The sequence below is a fragment of the Erpetoichthys calabaricus genome, chromosome 2 (genome assembly GCF_900747795.2).
Source record: "Erpetoichthys calabaricus chromosome 2, fErpCal1.3, whole genome shotgun sequence".
Lineage (NCBI taxonomy): Eukaryota > Metazoa > Chordata > Cladistia > Polypteriformes > Polypteridae > Erpetoichthys > Erpetoichthys calabaricus.
Genome location: NC_041395.2, coordinates 255,379,057 through 255,403,345, shown reverse-complemented (window position 1 = coordinate 255,403,345; position 24,289 = coordinate 255,379,057). Strand labels below are relative to the sequence as shown.

General features: G+C 37.9%; 1 protein-coding gene across 1 annotated transcript in view; it reads left to right on the top strand.

Annotated features, from left to right (window-relative positions):
* LOC114646965 (protein bicaudal C homolog 1-like) overlaps nucleotides 1-22,018 on the top strand; it is a 370,919-nt gene extending 348,901 nt beyond the window's left edge. The window contains exons 20-21 of the mRNA XM_028795402.2: nucleotides 5,258-5,357; nucleotides 18,938-22,018. Coding sequence (XP_028651235.1) covers nucleotides 5,258-5,357; nucleotides 18,938-19,068 — 231 coding nt within the window. The 3' untranslated portion in view covers nucleotides 19,069-22,018. The remainder of the gene's footprint in view (nucleotides 1-5,257; nucleotides 5,358-18,937) is intronic.
* Nucleotides 22,019-24,289: the final 2,271 nt, after the last annotated feature.

Genomic DNA, 24,289 nt, shown 5'->3' with positions numbered 1-24,289 from the left:
GTGTTTGAATAAAGTTCCTGTCTCTCTACAACCTCCTGTGTTTCTGTGCAAATCTGTGACCCAACCATGACAATATAAAAATAACCATATAAACATATGGCTTCTACTTCGCGGATTTTCACCTTTCGCAGGGGGTTCTGGAACGCAACCCCCCGCGATCGAGGAGGGATTACTGTAGTGTGTGTTAAACAACTAAGAAGCATTGTTTCTTGTTTTTAACTCTAATTAGTTCCTGCATTCAGTTTAGCACAAATATAAAAGGTGAAATTTAACAATGCCTAAAGTAACCTGTCATTAAGATACTATATTACCATTTCCATACTCATTACCATATCTTCATGAAGAATAAGCTTTCATTCACCACTCCAGCAGTAACCATATTTACTGAGATGCATCAGAATTTTTTTGTTAGGATATGATTATATGAATGTACTATTTTTAGTTTAAGTGCAACAGTAAAATTCAAAAATAAATTTTGAAATATCTCCGGCATTTAATAGGTAAAAATATTACTTTAGCTTATTAGAGATTAATGGCAAATGAAAGCCACACATGTAGTATAGAGCTGCAGATCACTAAGTAGCTATATTGTAATGTTTGGTTCTTTGAATATACTTGTGCAATATTGTGATGTGAATTAGTATTAATGATTGCTTTATTCTTTTAGTGTGTTGAATCATGAACACCTTAGTGATATTATTTAAAAAATTTTGCTTATTTAAATGACTGTCATTTGAATTTTTTATGCACTAGCTCATGATTATTTTTAAGTTGCTGTTGGGAAAGCCACAATGGTTACTGTAAAATATACATACCATGACTACACTGGTGCTAAATTAAGTTTTAAAACGGCATGTGCCAAGAACCTGTACAAAAACTTTCTTCATACTGCACACTAGGCTTGGGCGGTAATACGGTAATATGGTATCCCGCGGGATCTAAAAATAGCAACGGTATCAGTTTCAATACCATTATACCGTCATAAAAACAATGCACTTATATGGGAGACAAGGATTAAATATTAAGTATAATTTATTTAATGCCTAAAAATGCGTATGCGTGGTTGTCATCATGTGACAGCGTGGAGGAGAAAGAGAGAGGTGGGGAAAGATGGCGAGTCGCGCACCAAGTGACCTGGTCTCGAAAAAGAACACAACTTCTGCAGTTTGGCAGTATTTCGGGTTTCGACCGAACGAGAAGGGAGAGGCGGTAAATACAGACGAGGCAATTTGCAAATTGTGCAACAAAAAGGTGACCGCGAGAGATGGAAATACCTCGAACCTAAGGTCGCATATACGAAACCACCATCCACTCACTGCTGCGAGGATGGACCCGAGTTCACTCAGTGCAACAGTTTCAACGCCTCCTGATGCAGGACCAACAACATCTAGGTCCACCGCCAGTATGCAGCCGACGATAATGGGGGCCTTCGGGGAAAGCAACAAAGTACAAAAGGGACAGTGTCCGTTGGAAAACCTGTACTGATGCAGTGACAAAATACTTGGCGAAGGAAATGGTCTCTTTCCACACAGTGGAAAAAAAGTCCTTTACAGACATGGTAAAGGTCCTAGATGCCCAGTACGAGCTGCCTGGACGGAAATATTTCTCACAAACAGCCGTCCCACATTTATATAGTAAAGTTAGAGACAATGTTCAAGTGCTGCTGTCAGCGGCAGACAGTTATTCCTTAACAACTGACATGTGGTCGTCAGTTAACATGACACCATTTATGTCTCTGACTGTCCATACTATTACACCTGACTGGAAACTTGAATCCAAATGCCTCCAAACTACGTATTTTCCTGAGAGTCATACAGCGGACAATCTTGCTGCTGCGCTCAGAGCTGCACTTCAGGAATGGCAACTTGACAAGAAAAAACTTTCAGCCATAACCACTGACAACGCTGCCAACATTCATGCCGCAATCAGGTCCCTGCATTGGCCGCGGCTATACTGCTTCGGTCACAATCTAAACTTGGCTGTCACAAATGGATTGCATGACCAGAGGCAAAAAACCGAGCGCGCCCTCGGACTATGCCGTAATATTGTCGGGGCCTTTTCACACAGCTGGCAACGTAAGCATGAACTCCATAAGAAGCAAGTGGACTTGGGACTCCCAAAACATAGTCTCATAACGGTAAGCATAAAATGTGCAGAGAGTTCCTCAGGGGCCGGGGCTCAAATATAAAAAAAGGGGCATATATATATGCTTTGCATCACATAAATAAATTATATTGAAAAGTAGGCTATATTAAAATAGAAAACCATTTTTTAAATTGTAATTTTTTTCCTGTATTTTTTATCAAATAAATGCAGGCTTGATGCGCATAAGGGACTTATTTAGCCTAAAATAAATGTGCATGCAAATTTGACCAAATGGAATAATATACATTAATGGACTTATTTATTTATGCATTAATTCGTTTATTTAGGCCTATTTATTCATTCATTCATTTATTTAGGCCTATTCATTCATTTAATCGTTTATTCATCATTCATTAATTAATTCATCCATCCATCCGTCGGCAGGACTGCGCAACTCGCTGGGGCTCCAAACTGGCAATGGTGGAGCGCATCCTCGAGCAGGCCCAAGCGATCAGACACGTCCTGTCTGATGACAGAAGGAGCAGCCTGTCCCTGACCTGGCAGGACATGGACGTCTTGAAAGCTGTTCACGAAGCACTGAAACCAGTCGGTGACTTCACTGATATTTTGTCAGGAGAAAATTATGTGACCAGTTCCTGTATCCTCCCCATACTACAGCTCTGCAGGGACAATGTGTTGGCTGCGTCAGAAAATGACCTCCTGCTAACAAAGTCAATCAAAACTGGAATTCTAACAAAGTTGGAGGCCAAGTATGAATCCAATTCAGTGCGCAAAATATTGCGAAAATACACTTTCCTCGACCCTCGTTCCCGTGGAGGATATGAGACGGATGACAATGCATTGGCTGAGACCAAGGCTGAATTACAGGCTGAGATCGTGAGCTTAGAGGCAGCAGGTCCAGTGGCCATCAGAGTGGAAGAGGGAGAGGCGCAACCTGCACCCTCACGAAAAAAGATGACTCTGGGAAGTATGCTGCAAAAAAAATCTGATGCAATGGCAGGTCCCGTCGGCATCGGCACCGTAGAGCAGTGGTCCCCAACCTTTTTGACAGTAAGGACCACTTTATTAGATGCAAATTTTTCCACGGACCGGTCGGGGGGGGGGGGTGGGGGGGGGGGGGCAGTTTTATACACAATTTACATAACATTTCTATTATTATTAAGTTATTAAGCAGTTCGCATACGTTTGCAACCTGAGATTTTTCTTCTTTTTTTGCATATAACAAAGACATATGCTTTGCATTTGCCATTCCAACAGATTGCACATCACAAACATTAACACTGTTATCGTTTTTTTCGTGTCTGCCATTTCTATAGGAGGGTGACAATGAGTTAAATTCCAATGGATGTTTTTCAAATGTTGACAAGCAATAAGCAAAAGGTATCACTGAAAACCACAGAAAACAAAAACAGCAAAAGAAAAAAAACAGAACGAGGAAAGTTCGAAGAAAGAATTTTTTTTACAATGTTTCTGTTTGGGGATTGTTATGCAAACGTGCACATCTGAGCTGCGACCACAGATCTAACTGCTCTGTGTATGATTCATTCAGGCATTTCAAGGTCACTTCGTTGTAATGAAAGCATCTGCTGAATGTACTTCGTAGTAACGCAATTTCTATAGACTCGTGTCATATGGGGAAACTGTCGGGACTGTAACAATACTTTGTTGTAATACTCTCTCACCTCGGTCTCTCTCCTCTCTCTGCGCCGCTGCAAAGCCCCGCCCGCCAAGCGTTCTGAAAAGTCTGAGTGAGTCTCCGTTGCCGGCAGTTCTCTCGCAGCCCGGCTGTCAGACGGCTGCAGCCCGGTAGTGGGGGACCCCTGCCGTAGAGGACCGAGTCGGAGCTGAAATAACAGCCTACTGTTTGGAGCCAGATACTCAAGGAGACGAGGACCCACTTCTGGTGGAAAAATGCTGCCAGGCGTTTTCCCCAGATGTCGCGAGTGGCACGAAAGTACCTGTGCGTCTATGCCACAAGCACACCATCGGAGCGGGTTTTCAGCACCGCTGGTAAAGTTGTCGGTCCACAACGTGCCCTGTTAAAGCCAGACAAAGTAAACATGCTGGTTTTTCTAGCGAAAAATCTTGACTAGATTGATGCCACTTGCCATTCGTTCCTATTCGCACTGTGTTTATTTTTATTTATTTAATTGATTCAGGTATTTTTATTTGGTTTACGTTAAAAACAATATTGGAAAGAAGACTGGAAAGAAGTTTTTGTTTAGGACTATTGCTTTGCAATACCTTTTATAATATGGATGATGTTTATGTTAATTCAACTCTGGTTGACTGTTGTGGGTCTATTTGCACTTTTTTATAAGCTGCTCTTCTTTGTTATTAAAAGTTGTTCAGGCGGTGTGATTTAATTTAATTGATTTGTGTGCGCGTCTCCGCGCGAAAACTGTTCTGGATGTTTATGTTAATTTAATTCTGTTTGACTGTTGTATTTGCACTTTTTTATAAACTGCTATTTGTTGCTAATAAAAGTTGTTAATATTGTTCTGCATGTTATTTTGTTATTGTTTCAGTATTAGTGTTTGATATTCAGTTTCTGAACGGTTTAGGCACAAGCCAACAGTTTGGTGACGCTGTCTGAGCCTTACCTCACATTTTTTTTATTATTCACGGTAATACCGTATACCGAGGTAAAATAGGGAGAAGGTTTGACGGTATCAAAATTTGGATACCGCCCAACCTTACTGCACACACATTTTTGTTTTTCTTCATTAACCTGTATACTTCCTATATTATGTGGCCCAATACATTTGTATTTCAGGGGAAATTAGCATCCTTAGTATTACAATAATACTAGTTTAGTCAAGTTAGCATGGTCAGTACTGCTGTTAATATCTGCTACAATGGTGTGTGGAACTTGGTCATCCATCATGTTAGCACTTAAAAAGTAAGAGGAAATCCCACAAGCTAAATGTAGAATAATTGAAGTTATGTTTAATAAATTATACAAGATCAAGAAGTATCCTTGAAACAGCACCAATTTGTAAGACTCATTTATAATAAAATATTGAATAACCAGTCCTGTCTACTTTGGTGTCCTGCTTCTGATACTGTGATTGACAAATTCCCCTTTTATTACCATTGTAACTCGCCTTAAGTAACTACAACCTTTTTTTTTTTTTTTTCTTTTTTTAAGATTGATCTCCAGACATTCTTAACTTTGACAGATCAAGACCTGAAAGAACTTGGAATTACTACTTTTGGTGCTAGAAGAAAAATGTTGCTTGCAATCTCAGGTTTGTATGTGCAAGTCCATTACATTTAATAATGGAATTTGCAAATATAGCATCTTAAAATCCAGGTGTATCAGAGATCAGTACAACTTTTTGTCATAAGAGCTAATTCAGATTTTGGAGTGTTTCCTAAATATCTAGATTAAAGACATTGTTCAAAGACACTTTTGGAAAAGCACTTTAAATAAAGCCTTTGATAACTAACACCAGTTGTATTAACATTTATTGTTTATTTTTGTGCCAAAATTGACCTAAAATGAGAAATATTGTTTGATCATACAGTTGGTAACATTCACTAAGTTATAGAGATTGTAATAGAGGCAGTGGATTCTGCAATATAAAATTTGACAGCAGTATAAAAAGTCACTTTAAAAAAAAAAAAAAAAGTGCATTGCGTTTCCTTTCGTGCTATCTAGCTTTCAGTGCATATTTTATCCACAGGCTGAACTTGATCCTGGCAGTTATTATGGTTCTAAGTTGGGCTGTTTCCTACTGAATTTGATGTTAGTGAGACAGACAGCTTGCTGTCCAAACAAACTTAAACAACTGGACAGAAGGAACTGAAGTTTATGGAGAAGGTCCACCTATGCATGTAAAAAGCTTCCCACTCTACATTCAAAGAGAGGCTACTAGATTTGATGGAATACATTTTTTCCAAACAACTTTAATAACCCCGAAAAAAGGATACCTACTATATAAAAATGAACTATTTGGCTCTGGTGCAGTTTCCGTTGCTTTCAATAATTGCATTAGATTAATTTTGTGTTTTTTGTTTGTTTGGGGGTTTTTCTGTTAGTTGTGCAGCAGTGAGGAGGGAAGAGCGTTGCATGGACAGCCTGTTAACAATGTATTGTAAGAATCCTTAGTAGAAAATTAGTTTCATTTCACAATAATGTATTTAAAGTGGTGCACTAAGAAGCACTGATTTGTACATTGCCATCTACATTGCATTATTGGATGGACACTCTTCAGTAAATATACTTGCTTTGAAATTTGAAGTAGTCTGTCACTGTGAAACTCTGCTGTGCACAGGCATTTAAGAAATTATGCACTCTGTGTGCCACTGTTTCATTTGCACACAAGGAAAAAAACTTACTTTTTTTTTCCCCCAAGTGTGAAATCTGAAGAGAACTCCGTAAATGAAAGCTTACCTGCAAGATACAGTTTTGAGTAGCATTAAAAATCTGTTTCACTAAACACAATTCTTGGATTCTTCAACCCTATCCTAGTGATCTTGCGCATCTGTGTTAATCTTATTGCAGTAGTAATACTACACTGCATATACTCGGACCGTTAATCTCTTTGCTTATGTAAATACTGCATACAATACTTTAATTTTCATTGTGACAGATTTAGTTTGAATTTTTCTCCTTTGGGTGATGAATATTTTAATTAATTTTCTGAATATTTAATTAACCAAAAACTACAATGCTTGTTATTTGTAAGCTACACTTTTAAAACCATAGTAGCTGCAGAGAGATCCCCAAAAAGTCATACTAAGTTATATTCATCCATCCATTTACAAGCGCTCTCAGCCCAATTATGCATAAGCATCTTAACCCTGCTAACCCACCACACAGACTCCAGCCAGGAGGCTCGCAGACAAAGGGTGAATTACAGTCATAATAAAGTAAGTTTGAAAGCCCCATAGCAGATGAATTCATTTGTTTTTGTAAGTATGAGTGATTGGCAAATTGACTGAAGAGAACTTGACTTCACACAGAACAATAATTTTTTGCTTGTTTATCCTAAAATGCTTGATTTTTAAAATTCATAAACCTGCAGAATCCTCTATTCTGATACCTAGCTATGTTTTTCTGTATACCCACTAAAACAAAGAAAAGCATCAGATGCTAAGCAGTACGTGCTGGAATTCTATACAATTTTTGGTACAAATATTGCTTTTGCCATATTGTTCAAGTGATGGGTTAGGAGAAAGCTGCATATTAATCTTAATTTCTCACCAGTACTACTAGTAGTGTAAACTAAATTAAAACAAATTTCAGTAATGTTGCATAGATATCGTTGGCTACCAAAACAGAAAAGGCACTTCATAGGAAAGCTACAGCAATACTGTGACTCTGAAAAAATTACAGAAGTTAGTAGCTCCAGTTAATGTTAACGAAACAATAATTTTTATGGCCTTTGACAAGAATGGTGTGTTTGACAGAAAGAAAATAAAGAAGCCCTGGCTGGGGTGCGGAAACATGCCTGGTGTACATTCATCATCTAAGGGATACTCCAAATATAAGACAGACTTTCATGTGGTCTCAGGTGTGTTTGATTTACGCAAGACATCACTTGGCATTCAGGCCATATTAGACCGCCACGGTCACGTAACAGAAAGCTTGTATCATCCCCACCATATTGGTGAAAACATTCTGTTATTGGAATATGGCAGCAAATACTGGCAAAGATGATTGTGTCACAATTAAGAAACATGCGGAATACACTGTAAATCTTCAAATTAACTTGGCAATGGCATATTTTATTAAATGTCTTGAATTGGTCAATTTATAGTAGAGAATTTACATTTTCAGTATCAGCCTTATAAGTCATAATTAGATCTGTCTTATAATGTGGAGAGTATCATGCTTTTCATAAACACCATAGACATTACCAAGAGCCCCAGCAGCTGGTAAAAAATTACAACATAAATGTTACCTATCCTGAAATTTAAGATCACAGTAGCAGTCTGGACAGTGCTTTTCAATATTATCTAATTTGAGTTGGTGACAATGGAGAGCATCTATCTTTACAAATACTTTTTGAGATGCCACCCAATATAATTGGCTGCAGGAAAGTAAAAATGTCACTATTAGAGGCACACCAGTTCACTGACTACTTCCTACTATAAATAACATCCCTGTCTGAAGGGGCCAGACAATTAAATTTTTTTTTTTTCTTTTTTGATGTTCATTAATGATGGTGTGCTGCATTAAGATGAAGGCTTCATCTCCAACAAGATAATTAATATTATCTTTAGTATCAGTTGTTTCTTCCATTATAAACTAAGGAATCACCAATAATACTACTTTTAGCTTTAATAGTTATACTACCAGGTTTCAGGTGTGTGTTGGGGGTCTGACATTTAATTTCTTAGAACGCTGTCTGACTATACTTTGTTTCACTTTGTTATTAAATTGGTTTTAATGGTATTAGTTTTCCACAGTCTACAGTGAGGCACATGCATGAATGTTGATTAATTGAATGCTTCTCAGTGTGTAATTTGTTAAGGATTTGAATAAAAGGCAATAGTCTATATTTAATGTAATGAAAAACTGCAGACATAATGTCTGTCCAAGAACATAACTAGTTGAGTGTAATTCAATGCTGCTTTAGCCTTTAATGAAAGGATAGGGATTGGTGCTGAATAATGGCATTGAAAGTTAGTGGATCTATTTTCACAACCGCTACATTCTGTCCAGCCTACAGAGTCTCATCATCCCCTTGTGATGCTCCCTGTCCTCCTGTTTGTAATGCTGTGCTAGACCAGTTTGAACCAGTGTCTCTTTCTTTGCTTATAGACACTATAAATGGACTAAAGGTTACTTTTTGCCCTTCTGATATTATTCAAATACGCTTATTGAAAGCATCATTAAATACACTCGCACCACATATATTACATATTATTAATTTATCTGTTACCACTGGAATTGTGCCTGCCTATTTTAAACATGCTGTGGTTAAGCCCTTATTGAAAAAACCTAACCTTAGTAAGGAAGACTTAAATAATTTTAGACTGATTTCTCAACTACCTTTTTTATCTAAAATACTTGAGAAGGTTGTCTTGCAGCAACTTCTGATTTTTTGGATTGTAATGGTGGTCAAGAAATTTTTCAGTCTGGTTTTAAAACTTATCACAGCACTGAAACGGCTTTACTCAGGGCTGTTAACGATATTTTACTTTCAACTGACTCTGGGGTTTCAACGATTTTAGTGTTTTTGGATTTAACTGCAGCCTTTGATACCATCGATCACAACATTATTGTTGTCAAGGCTGGATAAGTGATTAGGAATCCGACGGTGTGCACTAGATTGGTTTAAATCTTATTTCACTAATAGGACCTTTTCTGTTGGTAACAAGTCTGTACTTTCCTCTACTGCTCATTTGAAATATGGTGTTTCACAGGGCTCTATTCTGGGTCCTTTGTTATTTTCTTTTTTTTGCTACCCCTTGGGTCCATATTTCACAAATATGGTATTTCATTTCTACGCTGACGATACCCAGATTTATTTACCTATGACTAAGGAGTCCTTAAAGTTACTACATGAATGTTATGATGAGGTCAAACATTGGATGGCCGTAAATTTTTTGAATCTCAATCAGAGTATGACTGAGGTTATTGTTTTTGGACCAATGGCTTCTGATGGGGCTGTCGGGGATCAGCTCAGCCCATTAGCTGGGTTTTGCAAACCCCATGTCAAAAATCTTAGGGTTATCCTTGATTCCGATCTTTATTTTTATTTTTTATTATAAACAGATTTCATCCATTGTTAAGAGCTGCTTTTTTCAGCTTAGACTGCTTATGAGAATCAAACCGTTTCTGGGGCACTCTGATTTGCAGAAGGTGTGCCATGCTTTTATTATGTCGTGCCTCCATTATTGTAACTCATTTTATTCTGGAATCAGTGACTTTCATCTTTCTTGACTACAGATGGTTCAGAATGCTGCTGCTCATTTTCTTACTGGGTCTCAGAAAGTTGTGTCCATTACTCCAATTCTGGCCTCGCTTCATTGGCTCCCAGTTGAATTTAGGATTCATTTTAAAATTTTACTTTTGGTTTATAAGTCACTAAATGGTGTTGCCCCATCCTATCTGGCCAAGTTGCGGGTTCCATATACACCAGTCCGCTCTTTACGTTCCTCTCAACAGCAATTGTTGGTTGTGCCAAAGTCTAAGATGAAGACACGGAGTGATCGTGCCTTTGTAGTTCTAGCACCAAAGATATGGAACACTCTGCCAATTGAAATTAGGTTAGCTTCTTCAACTCAAATGTTTAAATCAAGACTTAAAACACACTTGTTTTCGATTGCTTTTAACTGGTATCAATTTTATTAATAATTTATTAATTTTTTTTTTATCCATTGTTTTTCTGTAAATTGTTTATCTTCTAATCGGTTCTTTTAACCTATTTGTGTATAAGTATTTATGTAATTTTTGTACTTTGTCTACTGATTTATTATTGATATTTTTTTATTCTACAGCACATTGGTTTACACTTACGTTGTTTTAAAATTGTGCTTTATAAATAAATTTTGATTTGATTTGATATTGGTTGTAGCAACCAGTAAAGAGCGGAGTGTTTCTATTTTTTCTTTAATCAATGACATGTTTTACATGTTTGTAAGTAAATCTGAATGTAAAATCTTGAATTCAAATGTGACTTATTATACAAAAGTAAATGAATATGGTCAGTTGCTGCTGTATTTTTTAAATTCAGAAATCTACTTCAGAAGCTTTGACTGACTGAATAGCAATTTCAGGATGTCCAGTTGCTGCTGTGCTTTTTAGTATTTTCACATTGGACAAAGTAAGCAAAGCGCTTAAATGCACTAACGAGGATCATTTTGTTGATAGGTGAGCAAAAATGTTTCTGGTTTAAACAACACAGCAGGGTTGGATCACTTCAACAGCTTAAAATGACAAGTCTGAAATTATGCATGTGCTTTTACATAAGTATTAGGAACTGTAGCTGTGTAAAACAGTCAATTCTCAAATCAGCTTGAAAAAGTAGTCTTAAAGCACTTCTAAGCACTGCAGGATAAGACTGAGCTACGACAAACCAATATCCTTTTCTATTGAATTTATTAAAGCTAACATTCCATACAAGCAAGTCAAACTTAACAAAACAAACAATTCAATCCCCACCCAAGAGAAAGAGAGGAAGGGCAACAGAAAGATTAAAACTTTTGAGAGTAGAAAAGAGGGAAAAGAATCCTTTTCCCTAATATAAATTCTTATTTTAAAATGATGTTGATTAAATCCTGCCAATTTTTTAAAAAGTTTGATGAAAAAGGTTTTTAGATTTCAGATAGTATAGAACGTCAGTCACCCACCGACTTAAGAGGTGGGCTAGGATTCTTCTAGTTGAGCAAGATAAGTCTACATGCTAGTAGTGAAATAAAGGCAACTACAGTTTGTCCTTCTCCACTTTAAGCCCGTGAGGGAGTATACCTAAAACAGCTATTAATGGATTAGGAGTGATTGTGACACCAAGGCTGTCTGATAGGCATTTAAAGATTTTGGTCCAGAATAATGATAATTTGGTGCATGCCCAAAACATGTGGCCCAGTGAGGCTGGAGCTCGATTGCAACGTGCGTAGGTTGGACCTTGCCATGAACATTTTGGACAATTTTAAGTGAGATAGATGTGCTCGATATAAGATTTTAAGTTTTGCATATATGGAGCTAGAGTGAATTCTGTACATGGCTGCTTTCCACTCCTTTTCTGAAATGTTGAGTAACAGATCCTTTTCCCACTGTACTCTGGGATCTTTGAAAGGAAGGGACTTTAAAATGTTTTTATGTATTATGGAAATGCTGTCTTGAGTCTTCAAGACTGATCAATATTTCTTCTAGGATAGAAATAGGTGGGTGGTATGGAAAATTGGGCAGATTTCGTTTAGCAAAGTTTCTAATTTAGAAATAGTGGGAAAATTGTGTTGATGGGAAGCTAAATTTGGAGTGTAATTGGTCATGGGATGCAAAGACATTATCTGTATACAAATCTCTAAATGGTTTAATCCCATACGTTTTCCAAACATTAAAAACTGTAAGTTTGAGAGGGTGAAAAAAGGTGGTGGTTGTGTAGTGGTGCCACAGATGAAATCTTCTCTGTCTTGAAGTACTTCCTACATTGGTTCCATATTCTGAATGACAATTTTGTTAGTAGTATATGGACGATAATTTGTATTTACTAGGGTACAAAGCAAGGAATATAAAGAAATACTTTCTTGCAGACCAAGCTTTTGTGTGTTTATCTATTTGTGTCAATGTCCAGATTTTTATAGCTAGTATATTTACCACCCAGTAATACAATTGAAAGTTAGGTAGAGCCATGTCACCTTCTGCTTTAAGTCGTCGTAGGATTGCCCTTTGGATGCATGGATGTTTCAAATTCAAAATAAATCAAGTTACGATTGAATCTAATTTCTTAAAAAAAAAAAGTGTTAATGTATATGGGGTTGCTTTGAAGTAGAAAAAGAAGCCTAGGAAGGATATTCAGCTTGACAGTATTAATTTTCCCTGCTAAAGTGTGATGGAGGGTAGACCAACTATACACATCTTGTTTAAGGTTTTTTCCATGAAAACAGCACAATTTTGATGAAAAAAGAGGTTTGTATTTACTTGTGATGTTTACTCCTTCTTTCGGCTGCTCCCGTTAGGGGTTGCCACAGCAGATCATCTTCTTCCATATCTTTCTGTCCTCTGCATCTTGCTCTGTTATACCCATCACCTACATGTCCTCTCTCACCACATCCATAAACCTTCGCTTAGGCCTTCCTGTTTTCCTCTTCCCTGGCAGCTCTATCCTTAGCATCCTTCTCCCAATATACCCAGCATCTCCCTCCTCTGCACATGTCCAAACCAACGCAATCGCGCCTCTCTGACTTTGTCTCCCAACCGTCCAACTTGATCTGACCCTCTAATGTACTCATTTCTAATCCTATCCATCCTCATCACACCCAGTGCAAATCTTAGCATCTTTAACTGTGCTACCTCCAGCTCTGTCTCCTGCTTTCTGGTCAGTGCCACCGTCTCCAACCCATATAACATAGCTGGTCTCACTACCCTCCTGTAGACCTTCCCTTTCACTCTTGCTGATACCCGTCTGTCACAAATTACTCCTGACACTCTTCTCCACCCATTCCACCCTGCCTGCACTCTCTTTTTCACCTCTCTTCCACAATCCCCATTACTCTGTACTGTTGATCCCAAGTATTTAAGCTCATCCACCTTTGACAACTTTACTCCCAGCATCCTCACCATTCCACTGACCTCTCTCTCATTTACACACATGTATTCTGTCTTGTTCCTACTGACCTTCATTCCTCTCCTCTCTAGAACATACTGTATCTCCACCTCTCCAGGGTCTCCTCAACCTGCTCCCTACTATCGCTACAGATCACAATGTCATCAGCAAACATTATAGTCCACGGGGACTCCTGTCTAATCTCATCTGTCAACCTGTCCATCACCATTGCAAATAAGAAAGGGCTCAGAGCCGATCCCTGATGTAATCCCACCTCCAACTTGAATGCATCTGTCACTCCTACCGCAGACCTCACCACTGTCACACTTCCCTCATACATATCCTGTACAACTCTTAAGTACTTCTGTGCCACTCCCGACTTCCTCATACAATACCACAGCTCCTCTCGAGGCACCCTGTAATATGCTTGCTCCGGGTCCACAAAGACGCAATGCAACTCCTTTTGGCCTTCTCTAAACTTCTCAATCAACATCCTCAGAGCAAACATTGCATCTGTGGTGCTCTTTCTTGGCATGAAACCATACTGCTGCTCACTAATCGTCACCTCACTTCTTAACCTAGCTTCCACTACTCTTTCCCATAACTTCATGCTGTGGCTCATCAATTTTATTCCCCTGTAGTTACTGCAGTCCTGCACATCCCCCTTATTCTTAAATATCGGCACCAGTACACTTCTTCTCCACTCCTCAGGCATCCTCTCATGTTCCAAGATTCCATTAAACAATCTGGTTAAAAACTCCACTGCCAACACTCCTAAACACCTCCATGCTTCCATTGGTATGTCATCTGGACCAACGGCCTTTCCATTTTTCATCCTCTTCATAGCTGTCCTTACTTCTTCCTTACTAATCCATTGCACTTCCTGATTCACTATCTCCACATCATCCAACCTCTTCTCTCTCTCGTTCTCTTCATTCATCAGCCTTTCAAAGTACTCTTTCCATCTGCTCAACACACTCTCCTCACTTGTGAGTACATTTCTGTTTAAATCCTTTATCACCCTAACCTGCTGCACATCTTTCCCAGCTCATCCCTCTGTCTAGCCAATCGGTACAGGTCCTTTTCTCCCTCCTTAGTGTCCAACCTCTCTTACAACTCGTCATACGCCTTTTCTTTAGCCTTTGCCACCTCTCTCTTCACCTTGCGCCTTATCTCCTTGTACTCTTGTCTACTTTTTGTGCATCTCTCTGACTATCCCACATCTTCTTTGCCATCCTCTGTATACTCTCCTGTATTTCCTCATTCCACTGCCAGGTTTCCTTTTCCTCCTTCCTCTTTCCAGATGTCACGCTAAGCACCCTTTTTGCTGTCACCCTTACTATATCTGCTGTAGTTTCCCAGCTGTCTGGTAAGTCTTCACTGCCACCCAGTGCCTGTCTCACCTCCTCCCTAAACTCAACCTTGCAGTCTTCCTTTTTCAACTTCCACCATTTGATCCTTGGCTCTGCCCTCACTCTCTTCCTCTTCTTGATCTCCAATGTCATCCTACAGACCACCATCCTATGCTGTTTAACAACACTTTCCCCTGCCACCACTTTGCAGTCTTCAGTCTCCTTCAGATCAACTCTTCTGCATAGGATGTAATCTACCTGTGCGCCTCTTCCTCCACACTTGTATGTAACCCTATGTTCCTCCCTCTTATTAAAATACATATTCACCACAGCCATGTCCATCCTTTTGGCAAAATCCACTATCCTCTGACCTTCTTCATTCCTCTCATTTACACCATACCTACCCATCACTTCCTCGTCTCCACTGTTCCCTTCAACATGCCCATTGAAATCCGCTCCAATCACCACTTTCTGTCCCTTGGGTACACTGTTCATCACTTCATCCAACTCACTCCAAAAATGTTCTTTTTCACTTATTGCACACCCAACTTGCGGTGCATATGCCCTAACAACATTCATCATCACACTTCCAATTTCCAGCTTCATAATCATTACTCTGCCTGACATTCATTTTCACCTCCAAAACGCTCTTGACATACTGTTCCTTCAGAGTAACTCCTATCCCATTTCTCCTCCCATCCACACCATGATAGAACAATTTGAATCCACCTTGAATCCACCTGGCCTTACTCCCCTTCCATTTAGTCACTTGCACGCACAATATATCAACCTTCCTTCTCTCCATCACATCAGCAAACTCTCTCCCCTTACCAGTCATAATGCCAACATTCAAAGTTCCTACCCTCAGTTCCACTCTCTTTACTTTCCTCCTCTCCTCCTGCCTCCAGACAAGTCTCCCCCCTCTTCTTCTCCTTCTTCGGCCAACAGTAGCCCAATTGGCCACCCTGGTGGCGGTTGTTGTTAACCCGGGGCTCGACCGATCCAGTATGGAAATTTGTATTGTTGTCCGCATATTGATTTGGCAAAATTTTACACCAGATGCCCTTCCTGATGTATCCCTCCCCATTTATCCAGGCTTGGGACTGGCACGAAGAAACACACTGGTTTGTGCATCCCCTGTGGCTGGGTTACTTGCTCCTAAGTATTTAAAATGATCTGCGATGATAAAAGGGAAGATGTCCAATCTAATGTTGTGTGCTAGAGAGTTCACTGGAAAACGCACACTTTTATTCAAATTAATTTTGAGTCCAGATATCATTGTGAAATTCTGCTGTTGCTGTTCTATAATTCTGTACAATTCTCGTCGGCTAATAACAGGGGCCCACCTGCAAGATGAATATGTGGGGCACAGTGATTTGAGATCAGTGATCGGAGGGGAATGGTCAAAGATTAAAATAGCATCATTCTTGCAGGATTTGATTGTGGGCAAAAGATTGTGATCTTTAAAGAAATAATCAATTTTTGAATAACAATGATGTACTGGTGAGAAGAAGGAATATGCTCATTTGGATTTAAAAATCTCCAATGGTCTGATAAGTTATGATCAATTACAAAATGTGAAATTGTTTTTGCAGCATTAGATGTTACTGCCTCTTTGGCTGAAGATCTATCCAAGTGTGGATTTAAAACACAGTTATAAAGTCTCCAGCCATTTTTATATATTTAGTGAGTGTTCACATTTGGAATGGGTGCAAATACATTTTGCATAAAGTCTCAATCATCCATATTGAATGTGTGGATATTTATCAAAATCACTTTACAATTAAATAAATTACCCATAGCGATCACATATCACCCTTCAGATATCAGATACTACATCTAATACTACAAATGAAATTGTGGTATATATTAAGACTCCCACACCTCTTGTTTTCTTTGTACAGTGCATCCAGAAAGTATTCACAGCGCATCACTTTTTCCACATTTTGTTATATTACAGCCTTATTCCAAAATGGATTAAATTCATTTTTTTCCTCAGAATTCTGCACACAACACCCCATAATGACAATGTGAAAAAAGTTTACTTGAGGTTTTTGCAAATTTATTAAAAATTTAAAAACTGAGAAATCACATGTACATAAATATTCACAGCCTTTGCTCAATACTTTGTCGATGCACCTTTGGCAGCAATTACAGCCTCAAGTCTTTTTGAATATGATGCCACAAGCTTGGCACACCTATCCTTGGCCAGTTTCGCCCATTCCTCTTTGCAGCACCTCTCAAGCTCCATCAGGTTGGATGGGAAGCGTCGGTGCACAGCCATTTTAAGATCTCTCCAGAGATGTTCAATCGGATTCAAGTCTGAGCTGTGGCTGGGCCACTCAAGGACATTCACAGAGTTGTCCTGAAGCCACTCCTTTGATAACTTGGCTGTGTGCTTAGGGTCGTTGTCCTGCTGAAAGATGAACCGTCGCCCCAGTCTGAGGTCAAGAGCGCTCTGGAGCAGGTTTTCATCCAGGATGTCTCTGTACATTGCTGCAGTCATCTTTCCCTTTATCCTGACTAGTCTCCCAGTTCCTGCCGCTGAAAAACATCCCCACAGCATGATGCTGTCACCACCATGCTTCACTGTAGGGATGGTGCCAGGTTTCCTCCAAACATGACGCCTGGCATTCACACCAAAGAGCTCAATCTTTGTCTCATCAGACCAGTGAATTTTCTTTCTCATGGTCTAAGAGTCCTTCAGGTGCCTTTTGGCAAACTCCAGGTGGGCTGCCATGTGCCTTTTACTAAGGAGTGGCTTCCATCTGGCCACTCTACCATACAGTCCTGATTGGTGGCTTGCTGCAGAGATGGTTGTCCTTCTGGAAGGTTCTCCTCTCTCCACAGAGGACCTCTGGAGCTCTGACAGAGTGACCATCGGGTTCTTGGTCACCTCCCTGACTAAGGCCCTTCTCCCCCGATCGCTCAGTTTAGATGGCCGGCCAGCTCTAGGAAGAGTCCTGGTGGTTTCGAACTTCTTCCACTTACAGATGATGGAGGCCACTGTGCTCATTGGGACCTTCAAAGCAGCAGAAATTTTTCTGTAACCTTCCCCAGATTTGTGCCTCAAGACAGTCCTGTCTCGGAGGTCTACAGACAATTCCTTTGACTTCATGCTTGGTTTGTGCTCTGACATGAACTGTCAACTGTGGGACCTTATATAGACAGGTGTGTGCCTTTCCAAATCATGTCCAACCAACTGAATTTACCACAGGTGGACTCCAATTAAGCTGCAGAAACATCTCAAGGATGATCAGGGGAAACAGGATGCACCTGAGCTCAATTTCGAGCTTCATGGCAAAGGCTGTGAATACTTATGTACATGTGCTTTCTCAATTTTTTTATTTTTAATACATTTGCAAAAATCTCAAGTAAACTTTTTTCATGTTGTCATTATGAGGTGTTGTGTGTAGAATTCTGAGGAAAAAAATGAATTTAATCCATTTTGGAATAAGGCTGTAACATAACAAAATGTGGAAAAAGTGATGCACTGTGAATACTTTCCAGATGCACTGTATAGCTGGAGTGGAATATTTGGTCAGTCCATTCTTTTTGCAACTGAAACTGATCCTTGCTTAATAAGTGAGTCTCCTGTAAAGATATGAACTTGCCGTTTAGACCTGTTAGGTGAGAGAATACTTTGTTTGTCTTTAATTTGTGATTGAGACCATAGACATTCCAACTCACAAAGTTCACTGTTTGGTCGTAGAGACATTGCTTCTGAACTTTTGTTGACATTTTATAATCTTAAATTAAGGTATTACATTATTACATAAAGTTTTAACCTTAATTTCAAATTCTGCCAGGAGTTATGGCTATGAAGCCGATTATTGTGTTGGCACTTACAATTGTGGGGGTCAAAAGGATAGATTAGAAATAGCTTGCTCTCTTTCTCCCATCTCCATTTTGTCTACCCACGTGAGGATAGACCAAACTTCACAAAGTCCCAGCCCTTTGACATGACTAAAGGCATTGGCACTTCCAAAACAGAACAAGCCCCCCCACCAGCGGTGTCCTAAAACAGTCCTAAAAGAGTAAACCCAGGGAATTATGTTAAACAGTACCCATGGAGAAGCGGGTAAAATATGAGCATGATCCTAATACAATAAACCAAGGGTATGAAAAAAATTAGACCAATTTCCTGTTCAGTTTCTCCCTTGTGTTCATTACAACTGGCTAAGCCTGACTGAGTTGAATAAAGGAGGTATATGTGCTACCATAATCAGTATGTCTCTATTTTTGTGTTTTCAGAACTGAATAAGAACAGAAGGAAACTTTTTGACCCTCCAAACATTCGATCATCCTTTTTAGATGGTGGAGCAAGTGGACGTTTGCCCCGACAGTTTCACTCGGACATTGCCAGTGTCAGCGGTCGGTGGTAATGAGCCTATCCTTCCGTGTTCACTGATCTTGTAAAACCTGTGTCATTTCAAGTGCTTCTTAATCCTGTGGACAGCTTTTGACTGCACAGAGCACAGAAGGACTGCATATTGTGCACCAAAGTCTGAGGAGCCTCCCGGTTTTTGTGCCAAAAACACAGCAAGAGAGTGGTGGCCAGCTGACATAAATTGTGGGAAATTCCAAAATATGGCACTATGTTATATGCAGATCAGAGAAGATCCTGTATATTTAAATTCCTCTTTGTCATATTTTTGTAAAATTATAAAAATGCACTGGTAGTGATGTTTGAACTTTTGAATCAAAAATAATTTGGAAAACTAGGAAGGATAATTTTTGAATATTATTTATGAGATGCTTCTAATGTAAAGCCAAGTAAAACTTGCATAGTCCCCTCCTCCCTCTGCACTTTATGAAACACAGAATCATGACCTGTGGAAAATTGAGAATTCTCTGATCTCCATATATTATTTATATGGAGTTTGTAAGCACTATTAACATTTATTTTTTCTTATATGGCAAAATGTATACATTTCAGTTTTATTGTAGCTGCATTATGAAGGAATTACCCAGGCTTCAGAGAATATTACAATCTTTATGGGGAAAAAAGGCCAAATAGATTATCTACAACATTTCATGATAAACTTTTTTGTTTTTTAATTCGGTTGAATAGACCAATGGAATAATACTCCATAACAGATACTACATATCATTATTACCCTATGTTTAAGTTTTTAATCTTTTGATTTAAGTTACATATTTTCAATGTATTTTATTTAATTGTTTCATTCCTCCATTATTTACCATTTTAAAGATGATTTGTGTAAACCTTTGTATTTACTTTCCTTTTCTTCCCATTTTTTACCCTGCCTTAAAACCAGTACAAAATATTATAACTTGCACAATTACATCAGCTGAAATCACCTAAAGTACAGTTTTTTTGTAATCCTGCTGCTAGGTTTTTACCCTTTTATGTTCATTTGTATCATTATAAAAATTCACACTCCTGTCTCTTCTCCTAAATCAAAATAATACTATCGGGCTTCTACAGGGCCAAGACTTATTTGTGTTCGAATTATTTTATTTTTTGTGTGTGTGTTTTTTTTTTTAATTTGACAATTTACACTTTTAAGTCACTTGTCAGTAATTCATTTTTAAGAGATACAGTGCGTTGAACTTTAAATGGCATTAAGTACGTACCATTTCACAGTTGACAAATGATTAGATTTTTGATCAAAGTTGGGTAACTAAGGTGCGTGGTGTAACGAGCAAGACAGCCTTGCTCTCTGCGCTGTTTTACATGTAACGTTGCTCTGTTGGCTGAACATCACTGAAACTTACTGTAATTATTTCAAATGGTTGTGTGTTTAAACATTTCAGAAATTAAGTTTGTTTCCTGGAAATAAGGAGCATTTGCTGTTGTTAAACCAGGTTTTTTTGTGACATTCCATCTGTAAGCCAATGTTAGGTACAGTTTTTATTTTCTTTTGTATTGGTATAGTTTACAAATTCAAAATGTTGATGTCTTTTTTAAAAAATTGTTATAAATGACCATTGCAAAGTTGAATGCTGTGAATAACGGAAAAGATGTTTATCAATTTTATACTTATGAAGGAGTGTTTATTGTTATTTTTTTGCTAAATCAAATTGGACCAAGTGCCTCCTTTTTGTAAAATGGACATATTATGAACTATGGTACAAAATTGCTTTATTGAGAGACAGCTGCAATGTATATGTACTGTAATAATGAAGGTACCAGCTTTTTGATTTGGATATGTCCCACTGAATAAACAATTTCTTGTGTGTGTATATATATTGCCCTTTATATATGTACACACATGTATGTTAGTAGGGGGTTTGTAACGTGATATGCATATTTTTGTTAACTTAAAATCAATAACTCATGAAAGTAATGAAAGCCTGTTCAATCAGTTTCTTGGCATTTTTTTCACTTTCTGCAGTGGCCTTGCATTTTTTGGTCCATATGATAAGATATGTTATTGTTTGAAATTTAAGACTTTCAGAAAAACATCTCTGGTATGTTCTGAAAACCTCCTGCTTTATGATGTTGGATCATTACTCATAATATTTAGACATAATTCGTAATGTCTGAACTGTGCACTTTTTGTATCAATTTTCTAAGCAGATGATGTTGGGAATAAAATTTTTGGCCAAAGCCTTTCTGTAATTCTCCTAATATATCTGCATTTCCCAAGAGTCAGTCTTGGAAATGTATATGAGATTTTTTTTTTTTTTTGGGTAATATTTTATTAAAGCCAGTGTTATACGTATATGCTTTAAAATATATTTGCCTGCCTCTCTGAACAGTTGACATTTGTGAGTCTTCTTGATAAGAGATGGTATATTTTTCTTGAACACATCCAAAATAAAATACACTTGTACTAATGGGCATTTTATGTTGATAGTGGGCTTTCAGAAATTATGGTGGGAAAGTCATTGGTTTCCAATCTCTTAAACCGTTAACATAAACGTTTTATGTGTATTGTAACAAATAATGAAAAATTGTTATGATATAAAATTGCCCATTGATTGGTTGTTTTGTAAGTCTACATATGTGTCCAAAGTTAAGTCTCTTCAGTTTGGAGAGAATCAATTAAGGCTGCACAGAAGGAAACACTGGAAATTACTCCTTGCTTCTGTTAAAGGGATCTGGGCAGTGTCATAGTACTGCAGTGTTGTGCGCACAGTACAACTGAATCAACTGAACATGAAGGTTAGGAAAAACACAGTGCCTTAAGGGGGAAAACTTTTTTTTCTCATTTGTAAATACAGAACAGACACATTTTATATTGTATGTTCTTTCATTGAGGTTCCTAAGACTGTTTTGTGAAACAATAAGTTGTAGATGCATTGGAGTTTTTCAAGATTAAGAGCTGATTTCTTGTAAAAGCAAAATAAATTACTTTAAATCAATTTTTGTTTGTTCTGAAATAAATGGCATTCCTTGCTGCTGCATTTTTAAGTGTGTACTGTGCATAATTATAATAGGTAAAATTTAACTATTTCACCATCTTAAATTATCTTAAATGTCGTCCTGTGCTTTTGAACTGTTTAAATCCTTCTTTAAATGCCTTTTAAAAAGTGTTCAACATGGTGGGTACAAATGAAAGAAGACACAGGCCTATAGTCATTGGCCTGTCTTTGTCACAATGAAAACCATCACATAACAGTAGTCAGTTTGGAATGGTTCCACTTTCCTGAAATGAAAGCAGTTCATAAAGATTAAACATTAGGTAGTCCCAGATATGCATGAGCACCAGATTCAGTCAGACACTGACCAATGCACTGGTCTCCAAATAGGATACAAGATTACAATAAGGTGATAGACAGGATCTGAGAATTTCAACCCCTAAAGATATTTCCTGAAAATCCTATAGCGACAGACGTCCTGGGAGGTCTGCTTATTTCTAGAGAGAACCAGTTTCTCTGGTTTTCAGACAGGCCTGCTTATGTGCATTCTCTGTATGAGAACAAGGTAATGGTACAAATGGAAGTGCTAAGGAGACCTGTTTTTATTTTACACATTGACGTGTCAATGGCTGACTATTAGCCACTACCAGATACAGTATAGAACAGCTTTTGAAAACTAACCAAGAAGAGAATTCAGCCTTCTTTAGAATTAAAAATGAAGTGAAATACAAGCAACTAAGTTTAGATTGAAACTTGCCGTGTCCCATTTATCTTAAGATCATATGTAACATATACATACTGTATGTTAATGAATGCAGAAAAACTAATTTTATTATAATAAATGGGCATACACACAGATTTTTTCTGAAGACTTTTTTTTTTTACCCACCTTTCCTTTTCTTCTTCTTGTGTTCTTTTTTTCTGTTTTTCTTTTCTTGTAACTCTCTCTATTATCTTGTAAAATACTTTGAGCTACATTGTTGCATAAAAATGTGCCATATAAATAAATGTTGTTCTGTTCCTTCTAAATAAAGCATCAGTACCACATCTGAGGTTGCAGACCAGCTGGCTCGTTTACTCCTAAGACAAACCTTTCAATCGATACCCAGGCTTTGCCCTTCAAATGAAGTTTTGCCATACGTCACAGAAAAGATCTGATGTGAAAAGAGACAACATATGGCTGCTCTACCAAAGAGGCAGTTGGTATGAGACTTTTGCAACTGCTGTATATTTATAAAGTTAGCTACTGATCTTTTTTGTAGCTTAAAACTGGCAGTTTTTTTTTTTGTTTTTTTTTTAAAGGCTTAAATATGTTTTCACAGAAGGAAATTATGCTTACAAAAGACTGGAACTACCACTAGAGGACACCAAAGTTAAAAAGAAATAATTCTGAGGCATGTTAGCTTGTGGTGTAAGCTATTAGTCTTTATCAGGTTGAAAGTTTGTGTTCTCAACTGTTCTACTAAGGAAATGTCAACTTTTGCAGTTAAAAACTAGTGAATAGACTAACTAATTGAAATTATTGGCTTGTTTATTTAAAATACAGTACAGTCTGAAATCTTTGAAATGAAAATGTCTTTGTGATGCTGTCATGACAGTATATAAAAAATTTAGCCTGCCCCCCCCCCCCCAATTACCCCTTTGCTTTTCTAAGTAGACTTCATATGTTGCCTATTGACATTTTCTTTTGTTTCTGATTCTGTCTTATTGACTTTACCATCTTTCTAACTTACGTGTTCAGCCACTCTTTAATGTTTCCATCCATTTGCACCCACATTTTTTTCAGTATTATACACAGATTCCTCTGTGAATCCATAGGGGTCTGACCACACAAACCTGACTGCAGCACATTTTCATTACACTTTGACTGTGATGATACTGATGGAGTCCACTCGGCTCTCACCTTGATGTTGCTGTTTAATTAATTGTATGTATACTGATGTTCTTCAGAAATAATTTTAATCTGGCTTATTTCTGAAGTGATCTTCACTGAAGGGAGACTCTTGACACTTCAGTATATTTACCAATATAATTCAGAAAGAGAGAGAGAATATAAATATATAACTTAAACTAACATCAATAAAAGAAGACCCCTTTTTTTCTTCAAAAATACTACTGTAATTTATAATGTCTTCCTCTGATTGTTGGTCATGAGGTCTTTTGGTTGCTTTTTTTTTTTGTTTTTTTGGCTCTAGATACTTTTTTTTTAGTTTATTAGGTTTTAATATTTTGAAATGGGAATTCTTAAGCTTTATTTTCATGTATGTGTTTTAC